This window comes from Asterias rubens, chromosome 14 (assembly GCF_902459465.1).
Source record: "Asterias rubens chromosome 14, eAstRub1.3, whole genome shotgun sequence".
NCBI classification, from domain to species: Eukaryota; Metazoa; Echinodermata; class Asteroidea; order Forcipulatida; family Asteriidae; genus Asterias; species Asterias rubens.
The window spans coordinates 3566857-3579709 of NC_047075.1; the positions used below are offsets into that span (position 1 = coordinate 3566857).

General features: G+C 38.2%; 1 protein-coding gene across 1 annotated transcript; it reads left to right on the forward strand.

The window, feature by feature from the left end:
* Nucleotides 1–9632: 9632 nt before the first annotated feature.
* LOC117299564 (single insulin-like growth factor-binding domain protein-2) lies at nt 9633–11881 on the forward strand. Its single transcript, XM_033783114.1, has 3 exons — nt 9633–9688; nt 10691–10799; nt 11744–11881. The coding sequence occupies exons 1-3, from the start codon at nt 9633–9635 to the stop codon at nt 11879–11881; spliced, it is 303 nt and encodes a 100-aa protein (XP_033639005.1).
* The last annotated feature ends 972 nt before the right edge of the window (nt 11882–12853 follow it).

The following is a 12853-nucleotide window of genomic DNA, read 5'->3' on the forward strand; positions in this document are numbered from 1 at the left end:
GAAAAATTATGACTGTCCAGCTTTTTGTAATACAAGTTCATCGATTCAAAAATACATTTTGAACTCTCCCCAACATGTACACCATAAAAGTAATCGATGTGTGGTATTGGAAAGCTTTGAACGGTAGGTGGCAGCAGAATTACCAAGAATGTCCATTACTTACGTAGTTCTGAGCATGCGTACTTAAAGTCACCTGGAAATAGAATTTGTTTTCTTTCAAACATAAGAGTATATGCTTACGAACAATAAAACAATTTTTTTAGTAATTGTTTGTCACGATTTATATGTTTAAAAAATATATAAAGTTGTTTGGGGGCTGACTCCGCCTACCCCTTTTGTGACGTCATTCAAGGCAGACTTTGCCTGCAATGCGTATAGTAAACACACGTGCAAAGTACATGTACGTCCAAAAAGTCGTGAGTTGGTACATTTCAAAAAGTGTTTTTCTGCATTCAGTTTTTTTGAAACGTACAAACTCACGACTTGGTCCGTACATGTACTTTGCAGTTGTGTTTACGCTACGCATTACGATTGACGTCACGAACAGCGCCCTCTCGGGTCGGGGTATACTCTTAATTTGTAAATAACATAAGAACTGAATTTTAAAACCTTAGTTAACTGTTTATTCACATTCAACTCATCAAAACACATGTATTAGAGACAAAAGCTTTATTTTGAAAAAATACCACTTCCAGAAGACTTTAACGGACAACAAAGGATTTTACCTGTTGTAAGTCTGCTCCCACCAAGCGTCCCAAAAGACCCACATTAACTAGCAAAACAACAGTAAAAAGCAACACTAACTCTCTTTGCAAAACTGATAATAATAATGTCACTACAACAGACTTGATGCCACAAATATTTGTTTTTAAATCTATTTAATTATTATTAATATTAACCTACTACTTTTTAAGTGAAAGTTCCCTCATGATTGTGTATGTACAATAATCTTTTTATTATAAGTATTTGTGGGGAAAAGGCTACCCCTCTTTTGCAGCCCTAATCGGTCTGTGCATTTTGTATGGTGAACTTCCAGCTTGAAACTATAGCACATTATTGTCCGTAGATTAATTTTTAATATTTTAATTGAAATTGTGTGTTCTGTTACAATTAATTTTCACACCACAAAATACAACAATATTGTTTGGGTTACATAATCTTAGCTTTAAAGGCAGTGGACTCTTTTGGTTATTGTCAAAGACTACACAGTTGGTGTATCTCAACATAAGCATAATTAATTCAAACCTGTGAAAATTGGAGCTCATTCGGTCATCGAACTTGCGAGATAATAATGAAAGACAAAACACCCTTGTCACACGAAGTTGTGGGCGTTTAGATGGTTGATTTCGAGACCTCAAGTTCTAAACTTGAGGTCTCGAAATCAAATTCGTGGAAAATTACTTCTTTCTCGAAAAATATGGCACTTCAGAGGGAGCCGTTTCTCACAATGTTTTATACCATCAACCACTCCCCATTACTAGTCACCAAGAAAGGTTTTATGCTAATAATTAGTTTGAGTAATTACCAATAGTGTCCACTGCCTTTAATGTCTACAAGAATAAGAGTATTTCAGATCAAGACGGTTATCCGTGAACGTGAACTTACATGAAACTAACACATCCACGTCGATAACTTGTTATACTTATCGAGATCAAAATCTGTGTTCTATTACAGTTATTCACACTATAAATACAACAAAAGGCCTACATAATCTTAATATATTTTAAATAATAGAACATTAAGTGTTTCAATTAAAAGGCCTACATAATCTTAATATATTTTAAATAATAGAACATTAAGTGTTTCAATTAAACTTATCAATTAGACGGTTTCGGTTACAGGTGTTTTTTTTTAACTAACTATATTTTTTGCAACAAACCCCCCAAACTATGCATCAATTGGCCTGAGCTATTTGAAAAAGAGGCATAATTGGTATTACTTCTTTTTAAAGGTATACACAGTGACTTGATCGTTGTGCGACTGTTTTCAATAACAGCTATACAGCCCCTTTTGTTAATAACTATAGTTTGGGCAACAAAACCTCTAAAACTGTGCGTCAATATATTAAAAAGTATACTGCTTATTTTTTTTTAAGGCAAACAGAAACGTTGTGCCATTTGTATTCATTCATAGCAATAACTGTAAAAGATCCAGCTTACAGGCGAGCTATACGCAGCTAAACCGACATAATTGACTTGCACCCTACGGGTCTCATCGTACCATTTAATAAATGGGACGAGCTGACCACCTTGTCCTACCTGTATCATCCCGTTGTCGTAGTTTAGCCAGAATCGACGATACTCAAACTCGTCCAGTACGTCGTCCTTCGAAACTTCAAAATCGAAAGGATAACAATGCCTATCACAACGAATGGCTGACTTCGTGTTGCCCCACCCACCGATACCTGTTTGGTAAAAAATGTACAACAATTGATTTAAGGCATCGGACACTATATTGGTAAGTACTCAAAATAATTATAAGCAGAATTTTGTTGTCAACGAACAATGGAGAGCTGTTGATACTATAAAACTGTGTGAGAAACGGCTCCCTCCGAAGTTATAGCATAGTTTTCGAGAAAGAAGTAATTTCTTACTCAAATAAAGGAAGACTTCAGCTGAAAGGCACCTGAAAACACACAAATTTGTGCAACAAGGCTGTTTTTGTTCAATCTGTCTTTGAATGTGTCTACTGTCCTGTACTAGTATACCGAATATGTGAGGGCAACTTCCATATGAACGGTCCAGCGAGTGCAAAGGACCTGTCGTCCCCCCCAACCCCAAATTAGCGAGCGTTTTGGGGCACAGCGAGTAAGCCAGAATCCAAAGAACGAAGACGTATGGAAGGAACATAGCGCAGGATAAGATTAATATTATATTCAGGGGCGGAACCGTGGACACAATGAAAGACAAACAACAATTAATAGAAAACGTACCGATTGAATAAAACTCATCTTCATTTGGCATTTCAGAAAGAGCTAACATTGCGCTCTCTTGCCCTTTCGCGGCAAAGTCCAGTCTGATGTTTGTGCTTGAGTTGAGTCTCGGGAACATGAAGTCATAATGGAAGTCGTTCGGGATGGAGTTGCCCGGTATCTCAATAACGTCGCATTCTGCCAGACAAAAAAGAGAAAACAACATAGAAACAAAACTTTCCTGAACAATTTCTCGACAAAAGCAATCCGATTAGGTTACTTGTTATTGTCTAAAAGCTCAAGATTACCGAATATCTAAAAATGTTGGGAAATTTTGAGTTTCAAACATTTTGTTTTAAGTATGACCTACCTAAACGAAAATGGCAAGGCGTTGTTTTTGGGCTGAATTTCTCTTAAAATGTTTTCAACCAATAAGGAAATTGAGTCGTATGGGTATAAATAGTCTTTAAATGTGTAAAAAAATAATCATTTCGAGTACCCCGTTTTATCCAGTGCTTTTCTGGATGATTCGCTAAAAGCTGTTACGTCATCACTCATGTTACGTCAATGTGGGAGCTCCAACTTGTTTAGCCGCGTTGTTGCAGCGTGTGGGACAAAGCAAACTCCCACACATGACGTCAAAGTATTGCCATTTTGACGCACGCCGTCAACGGCAGAAATGTTTTTAGTTTTTCAAAATCTTGAGGTTGGGCCTGATCTTTTAATTAATAATAACGTAAAATTAAGGAGTGTACAAAATTAATATCACAATACATTTAAATGGTAAACAAACACGTTATAACAGCATTTCCGTCAAAAACTAATGATACACTTAAAAAAAACTCATTGATTTCAGCCAGGAGTTCCTATATCAACCATTGGATAAGAGATTTGTTGTACAAATCCTATGGACATTTGAGAGCAGTGATGCGGTGACTCTATATTCAGACACCCATAATGGTAAAACAAACCTTATGTTATGTTCCAAACAAAATCTGAGTGTTAGGAAAATATTATAACAGGACTGACGGACAGTGGTGTCAAAACATAAGGGTGTAACCGAATTTTGTTTAAGTCAAAGATTTAACCTAGGGTACATTTGCCATGCAATTTGGCTGGGTCTGAATTAGGAGCTTTTGGACCGATGCTTCGTCGGAACACACAACATATTGTTTACAAACATACCGCTCGGGACAACCCTATGTCACTAGATGCAGGGTTTTCAAACGTACCTTTATGAACTTGTTCGTCAAAGTAGTAACAGCCATTTGATGGTTGTATGTCAGATTTATCCGCAGCGTACACGGCACGGTTCAACTCGCAGAGCTTGTCATTCTCGCAGTAATTGAACGATTTGCAGGCGTTCTCATGCAGACAGAGTACTGCGCAGGGCACATGTGACTGCACTGTTGCAGTGCGGTACGTCTTACCGCGGAGTGCATGGTCCCGTATAGGGCCGGGATAAAATTGGTGTTGGTATCCTTTGCGCATCTTCTGATGGGCGCTTTGTGGTTGACTTTTGCTCAAAACATTCTCAGATTTTGCGCTGTCCCAATAAATGACTGCTGACAGCAGAGCAAGTGCCCACACCACGTACACCATTGCTTCTGGTTGATATGAAACAAATAAAAATGAAACTCAAATAAATACAAACACCCAAAAATATAAATTGTTATAAAGACGACTGATTATGGCTAAATCATTAGGTCTACCGTACCGAAGACCAACAGAGTTCATAGTAATTGGATCTCAACATCAAAGGTCAAAGGTAAATATCTCTGGGATCAGGGTGGGTACAGGCGTCATTCCTCCATCAGACACTGTCAGGAATCTTGGTGTCATCTTGGATTCTAATCTCTCCATGGATCGCCACATCTCCGCTGTATCCCGAGCAGCTTTCCTGTCACTCAGAAATATTGGAATGGTCCGCAAGCATATCAATGATCATGTTGCAGAACTGTTATCCCATGCATACATCACTTCAAGGCTTGATATGGGTAATTCTGCATTGTACAAACTGAACAAATCACAACTGAATCGACTCCAACGTCTACAAAACAATGCAGCCAGAGTAGTTACATTATCCAAAAAGAGTGTAAGTATTAGCTCTCTTCTGAAACAACTGCACTGGCTCCCAATTGAACAGAGAATCTAGTACAAACTCTGCTTGCTAGTGTTTAAAGCGATGAATGGTCAATCCCCGTCTTACATGTTATGTGATCTTGTGCAGCCATATGTTCCAACACGAGAAAATCTACTCTCTGCAGACAAATTTCTCCTTGAAGAACACAGGGCACGCAACTCTTGGGGAGAGCGTTCGTTTCTAGTCGCAGCAGCAAAGATATGGAATGGTCTTCCACATTACGTCCGGGCAGCTGTCACAACTGATACATTCAAATCAGCACTCAAAACACATCTGTTCAACATCCACAAATAATCATTGCCTTTGAGGAGCATAATGACTATACCCTTTTTTGAGATATCGCGACGCAGTGCGCCTGGAGCTAAGCTGACTAGGGTGCAGATTTTTTTGAGCAAGCGCCATGAGCGCCTGCATTGGCGGATACCGGCGCTAAGGCTTCGATTATTATTATTATTATGAAAGAAAATTTTCAAAACTGACCCCCCCTCCCCAAAATGGAATACAAATGGCGATGTCCATCCAATGTGTACATAAAATAAAATGCAAGAAGCGAAACGCATTGATTGCATTTGAAGGCATTAGTTGAAAAATCGAAATGGGTTTGAACCGCGCCCAGGTTCATGGAGCTGCTTAATGGCTGATTTTGTGCTTACATCAGTAGGATTTTCACTACTCAGCGCGGCTTCATTGTGAACGCGCAATATGGCTGCCTATTATTCGTGCTTACCTGTGAATACGCCGCCCTTACACATTATGTTGTTCTGCTACAGTTAAGCACGCAAATGTACGCTTACCGTTATTATCAGCTCTATGAAATTGGGGCCTGCTGTTATTTTAATGGTGCTAAACGATGAATAACTTCAAGTGTTTTACCTTTGTTTTTACGTGATGGAGAGAGACCGCTAATTAGGTGGCTCTATGAAAACAACGTCTTAACTGCACCTCGGCAAACCTTCAAGTGTGACGCAGATAAAATTGGCCCCGCTCATTATCATAATTTTATATAGGACAGCCAAGGCGTTTTAGGATAAACAATTTTGATGCATGACTTGTTTTTGATTGGCAATTTAATTAGCAGCAGGCAGGAGTTATAAAAGGAGCTATAAAAACTTGGCCCCAAATGAAGACGGCAAACCCCCTTTGTTGTCAAATTAAATAATAGTTGCCTATTTTTTTAATAATAGGCATGGCAGTTTCAGCCGTGCTTTATAATTAAACTCTTCAAGGACACACACACACTGTTTGTACAGAGCCAGGCACGGCGTGACCCCATTCTGTAAAAAACTAATAACGCGCCTTTCGTAACTGTTTTTTAACGGAAGCGTTTTTGCCGCCACATAAATAAAACCTCTATCATAACCTCACGTTTCGGTATACTGATCGTGTACGTACACGAGAAATCCAAACTTATCGTAATAATAATACAAATAATAATAACAATAACAATAACAACAACAACAACAACAACAACAACAACAACAACAACTACAACAACAACAACAACACTTGAAGCTAATTAATAACTATGACCATGAAGAATTTATAGTTACAGGCCTAATGGGAAACTTTAGAGTATCTGCCAATCACCAAGAGAGGGCGCTCTTCACCAGGTAATAGACCTTTTCGCAAATACCGGGGCGCGCGCGTAAAGCTTGGAATTAGGTGCATTGTGGTCTTGCTGGTATCCAAATTTGATCCATATATATCCCACAATGCACCTCAGTCAACAGTCTGCGCTTGCGCATTGGTATTTGCGATAAGGTCTATGTCAACAACTTAGGAATAGGATAAGCATGACGGTGACGGTCACTGACAGCAAATACCTTGTGTTTTGCGTGTTTTTGATTCTGTATTTTAGATTTAGCCAAACTGTATTTTGTTTTTCATAACACATTGCCAGCATAAACCAAACTGTTCTGGAACAGGACGTACTGGACACGAGTTCCCCAATGATAACAAGCGGTGTACATGAGTTTATCTTCTAGGGTAATTAGCAAACATTCCAAAATGCTGACCTACCAAGACTCGAGAAGAAATCTGAAGTTTAGTTGCATGACAATGTATCTGATTTAATTTTCAAGAGGCTGAAAGACTTCTAAGTTTGTGTTAAGTATTTTTGAATTTTTAGCATTTACCATTGTTTGATATAGGAGTTGTGCACCCTTACCTGGTAAGTCTGCTGCCCTCTAGTGGCAGAGCTTTCAAAAAGTCTCCCATTGTAGATAACTTAAGATTCACACATTATGTATGTTATATTATATATCGCTCGTTGGAGAAATAAAACCACACAAAAAAAACAAATTCAATTCTTGTTTTGTAAATTTTTGTTTTTGAGGTAATTCATAGGTGACTCTTCATAGAGATCGTATTATGGGCAGCAAGGCACTGGACACCTTTGGTATTATTTGTCAAAGACCAATTATTATGGTTTTCGGTGTGTCCCATGCATACACAACAACAAATTTGTAAAAATTTGAACTCAATTTTTTGGGCATCACAGTTGAAAGAAAATAGTGACAGAAAAAAAAAACTATTTGCACAAAAAATGTATGTGCTTTCCGATGCATAATAAAAGGCATCAGCTGAAGACTTTTATTATTATTTGAGTGCGAAATTATTTTTTTTCTCAAAAACAGCGTTACTTCACAGAATTCCCTGGCAGACAGAATCGCATGCCACACCAGAAACCACATGTGTATTGTAGTAAACAAAACAGTACACCAAATAATAATATTGAATGATTTCTTAATTAGTTTTTGCACTACAAAAAAAGAGTCCCTGCAACACATTTCAAATTGCAGCCCTCTGCGGCTGCTGCTTTATGAGGCCATTGAGTGTGAAAAATACTACCAATTCATTCAAAGGATATAACTGCACGAGGTTGTTATAGTTTTTGAAAGATTCCGTTTGTGAACCTGGAAGCAGCTGTTCCTCCCACGCAAGAGAACAAAACACCAAGGACGGGTCACAGGCTTTAGATGAAATTAATAACTGATCCTTTGAATACTAGCTCTAGTTTACCAAAATTAAAGGCAGTGTCATACACTGGTTGTATTAACGCAATACTGAATTAGAGGACAGCAGCCGATTTCACGAAACTTTACGCAACTGCGTAAGTCCACTTGCGCGACGTTTATGGGGGTAAGTTGCGCCATCATAAACGTTGCGCAAGTGGACTTACGCAGTTGCGTAAAGTTTCGTGAAATCGGCGGCAGGTCAGCTAAACTTATGGACATTGTAATTTAATTTTTGAAATAATGAAACGGTCGTTAAAGCCATTGGACACTTTCGGTACAGAATTTTTTTTTAATAGCTCACAGATTTACAAACAACATACAGAGTTTACAGAAGGTTATGGTGAAAGACTTCTCTTGAAATATTACTCCATGAAATGCTTTACTTTTTGAGAAAACATTAAAGCAATATCAATTCTCGATAATTATTGAGAATTACGGATTTATTTTAAACACATGTCATGACACGGCGAAACGTGCGGGAACAAGGGAGAGTTTTGCGTTGTTTTCTCCCGACTCCGATGACCGATTGAGCCTAAATTTTCACAGGTTTGTTATTTTATATATAAGTTGTGATACACGAAGTGTGGGCCTTTGGACAACACTGTTTACCGAAAGTGACCAATGGCTTTAACCAATCTATGACCGTTCCTTTAAGGCCTAAACCAATATGTGTGTATTATAAAAGAGGTAGTTATGAATGATACAATGATAATTTCAGAAACATATTGGCTTTAATTACATGCCTTTGTGTGATGACAGTGCGGTGGTTTTGATTTTATTGTGGGACAAATTTCCTTATTGCATCAATTGTTGGTGATGGTGCAATAATTCTTTGTATTGAGAAAAGGGAGAAACCATTTCAAAATCGGTAGTCTTCGAGAATTATTATTAAACGGATGTGAAACGGATGGCTCTTTTTCTATAAAAAATGAAGAAGAAAAAAAAGTATCACCGAAAGGAAACTAAACTTGTAAAAGGTAAAACCACATATAGACACATCATTAAGGAAAAGGTTTGCTGGGGTCCTGCGTTGTTTAACCTTTTGTCCCTTTTCTAAAGAACTTCCTAGTGGGGTCCATTGAGATTGTCTTGTGGGGTCCATTGTTCAGTTGTTGTCGTGACCCCCACATGTCCAGCCAGTACGACAAATTCCGTTTTGCTGTATCTCAACATATGCATACAATAACACGCCTGTGAAATTTGAACTCAATATTGGTCGTCGAAGTTGCGAGAGAATGTTTTTGTTCAAATTTATTGCCCCAGACGACAGTGCACTTGTTATTGTCAGAAGATTAAAAATAACATAAAATAAATAAACCAGTAAATAATATTTACCCCTTCCATTAAGTTTCAAATCAACCCTTCATTTAGAATGGAACATCCTAGATATTAATTTTGCGCAGCGGAGTAATTTGTATAAAAGAGTCAACGTCGGAAATGAAACGCCACTAAAATTTTCTGTCACAGCTTTAACGACAACCTTGTTCTCAGTCGATTTGAGTCTCGTACCAATCTTTGGACATTTAAAAGAGCGATTTCGGCTTCACACTCCGACAAAACAATGTCTAAGTTTCTTTCTCTGGCGATGTTGGCAGTCTTGGCTGTGTGTCTTCAACGGTAAGTGCTAAAGAAGACAATTGTGTTTGACTGTTTACAATTTTAATGTTTCAAATGTGACGTCATCGTTTTGGGACTTTGACCAAAATTTAAATTTGAACTTGGGCATATCAAACGAAAAATTGTATCACCACTTACTTTAAAAAAGTGGATATCACCCCAGTCCACCACTTTTCCGCAGACGACAAGGTGCAAATTAAAGGCAGTTTCTCACCCAATTTCTCACAAAAAATATATTCCAAACCGACCAACCCTTTTTTTTTTCTACTTGGGCAAATCCAAAAGGCCCACATTCGACATCTCTGATTTTGAAGGCTTTCAAAGCCTCGAAGTTGGAGATTAGAAATGTGTTTATTCTTTTGCTTATTTTACTTTTGCTTAATTAATAAATATGTTATTTTTGGGTTGTGTTCTATATCTTTGTTTTAGTTCTTCGTAGTCATTTTATTGTCAGGCGCTTTTGATCATTTTTAATATGGAAAATGCGCGGTATAAATTTCATTATTATTATGACTACATTATAAGTTGCTCGTCAATTACAAGTTCTCTTCATGCGTCTGTATGGCCTGAGATTGCACCACGGAGCATCTAGAATGCAAATTAATGTTCGAGACCCCACGCCGTGAAGACTTTGCGCTACGCGCTCGCATGCTCCCTCTTTGTTCTGAAGTGCCCCCCCTACCCCTTAGAAAATTGTGTGCCCCTAATTTTTGGTTGGTGTTACCGCAAACTCTTCTATATCTTATCTCCACCATGCAAAGTTTCAAATCCTGCCCCTAATTTTGTATACCCTAGTTTAACGCCGCTGATTACCAAACGGGTCATGGGCCTTTAAAGCAGCTCTAATAAATTGGGCCCTGCCCAGCTTTAAAGCTTAAAGACGCCCTCTCGTCAAACAAAACCATTTTTTTTCCAAGTTCATATGATTTTTTGTCAATAGTAGCGCCGAACAAAACTGTTTCTTATTAATGTTCTTGTATGTTCACACCCATCCTTTTAAAGCTGCGAGGGCACCATTTGCATGGATTGTGAAGATATGAACTGTGTAGAGCCAGATTGTGAGTACGGGACTATACTAGACGAGTGCGATTGTTGTAAGGTCTGCACTAAGGTAAGACTGAAACTAGTTGTTAAAGGCAGTGGACACTGTTGTTTATCACTCAAAACAATAATTTTTAGCATAAAATTTGTAACAAGCAATGGTGAGCTGATGATAGTATACAACAATGCCAGAAACGGCTCCCTCTGACGGTACGTAGGTTTCGAGAAAGAAGTACTTTTCAACGAAGTACTTTTCCACGAATTTCGAGACCTCGGAATTAGATTTTGAGGTCCCGAAATCATGCCTCTGCAAGCAAGGTTTTTTATTCTTTCATTGTTATCTCGCAACTTTGACGACCAAATGAGCTCAAATTTTCACAGGTTTGTTATTTTAAGCATGTTGAGATACACCAAGTGAGAAGACTGGTCTTTGACAATTACCAATTGTGTCCAGTGTTTTTAACAGACGATTAAACCCGAAATCAACATAATCTGCAAACTTTCAATTAAATAAAATACCTCCCATGGGCCTAATTAGTTGTTATGTTTTCAACAATACATGTATCCACACAATGTTCGACTATTTTTGTGTGTGTACAAGTAGCGATGTGTTTTTGATTTGCATTATTATATGGATTTATAGTTCTCCAACCTGGGTTGGCAACAACTCGGGCTGTAAGTTGCAAAAGAATTGTTTATATAATGAAGATCTTTGCTTCTTATATGTGGCACTTTTAAAAGAAATACCGGCGCATTATAAATTAGGGATGTGTTGACAGGCTGTTGAGAAAGAGACAAAGCGCGAGAGCATGCGAGCTCGCAAACTTAACATTTATCTTTGGTTTTAACAGCCTTACTCCTGAATCTGAGCGTTAATATTCTTTTAGAACTTGATCTTTAAAAAAACCCACGGAATTTCCCTTTTTGGGGGACCCCCCCCCCCACCCCCGGAAATCCGGTTGAAAATGGAGAAATCATATCCCTCTAAATGCAAATTATTAATATTATCTTCAGGGGTTGGACGAGCTGTGTGAGGGGCTAATGGAGAATTACGGCAAGTGCTCTGAAGGTCTTTATTGTGAGAAACCAGTCTGCAAAAAGGGGAAAACCAGCTGTGCATCACTGCCCGGATACTGCAAGCCTGAGCAGTAATGTCAAAGGTAATTTATATGGGTTTATTGCAAAAGATATCTACTTTGCGGTAGTAGAATACAAAGCAAGACTGCAAACTAATGGGAGACTTGTTGGACGCTGGGTGGCAGCAGACTAACAAGGTAGAATCCATTGTTCTCGGTCATGTGCGCACGCCCAGAACTACGTAAACAATGGAAAGTTACCTGGTAAGTCTGCTGCCACCTAGCGTCCCAAAGTCTCCCATTAAATACACTGTATTTGTCATTGTTTAAGGCACTGGACACTAATTGTAAATTGTTGTCATAAAAACTAACTTGGTAACGAGCAATGAAGAGCTGTTGACAGTGTAAAACAACAAAACATCGTGAGAAATGGCCCCTTTGGTAGCGTATAGATTTTGAGAAAGAAGTAATTTCTCACTCAAAACAATTCAGACAAATAGCCTTTTATTATATAATATGCATCTAAAGCACACAATTTATGCACAAGAACCAAGACTACGTAGCCACTTAAGTAGATATACACAAGTCTAACTTGCTCTATTGGTAATTACTCAAAATAATTGTTAGCATAAAACTTTACTCGGTAACAAGCAATAGAGAGCTGTTGATAGTATACAACATTGTGAGAAACGTCTCACTCTGAGGTAATAGTTTTCGAGAAGAAGTAATTTTCCACGAATTTGATTTCGAGACCTCAGAATTAGACTTTGAGACCTCAGAATTAGATTTTGAGGTCCCGAAATCAAGCAACTGAAATCACACAAGGGTGACAAGGGTTGTTTTTCTTCCATTATTATCTCGCAACCTCGACGACCATTTGAGTTCAAATTTTCACAGGTTTGTTATTTTATGCATATGTTGAGATACACCAAGTGAGAAGACCGGTCTTTGACAATAACCAAAGGTGTCCAGTGTCTTTAATCTAAATTCGTCTGACACGTCGTGTATAGATCATGATCATCTTAACTTTGAGATCTAAAAGATAATC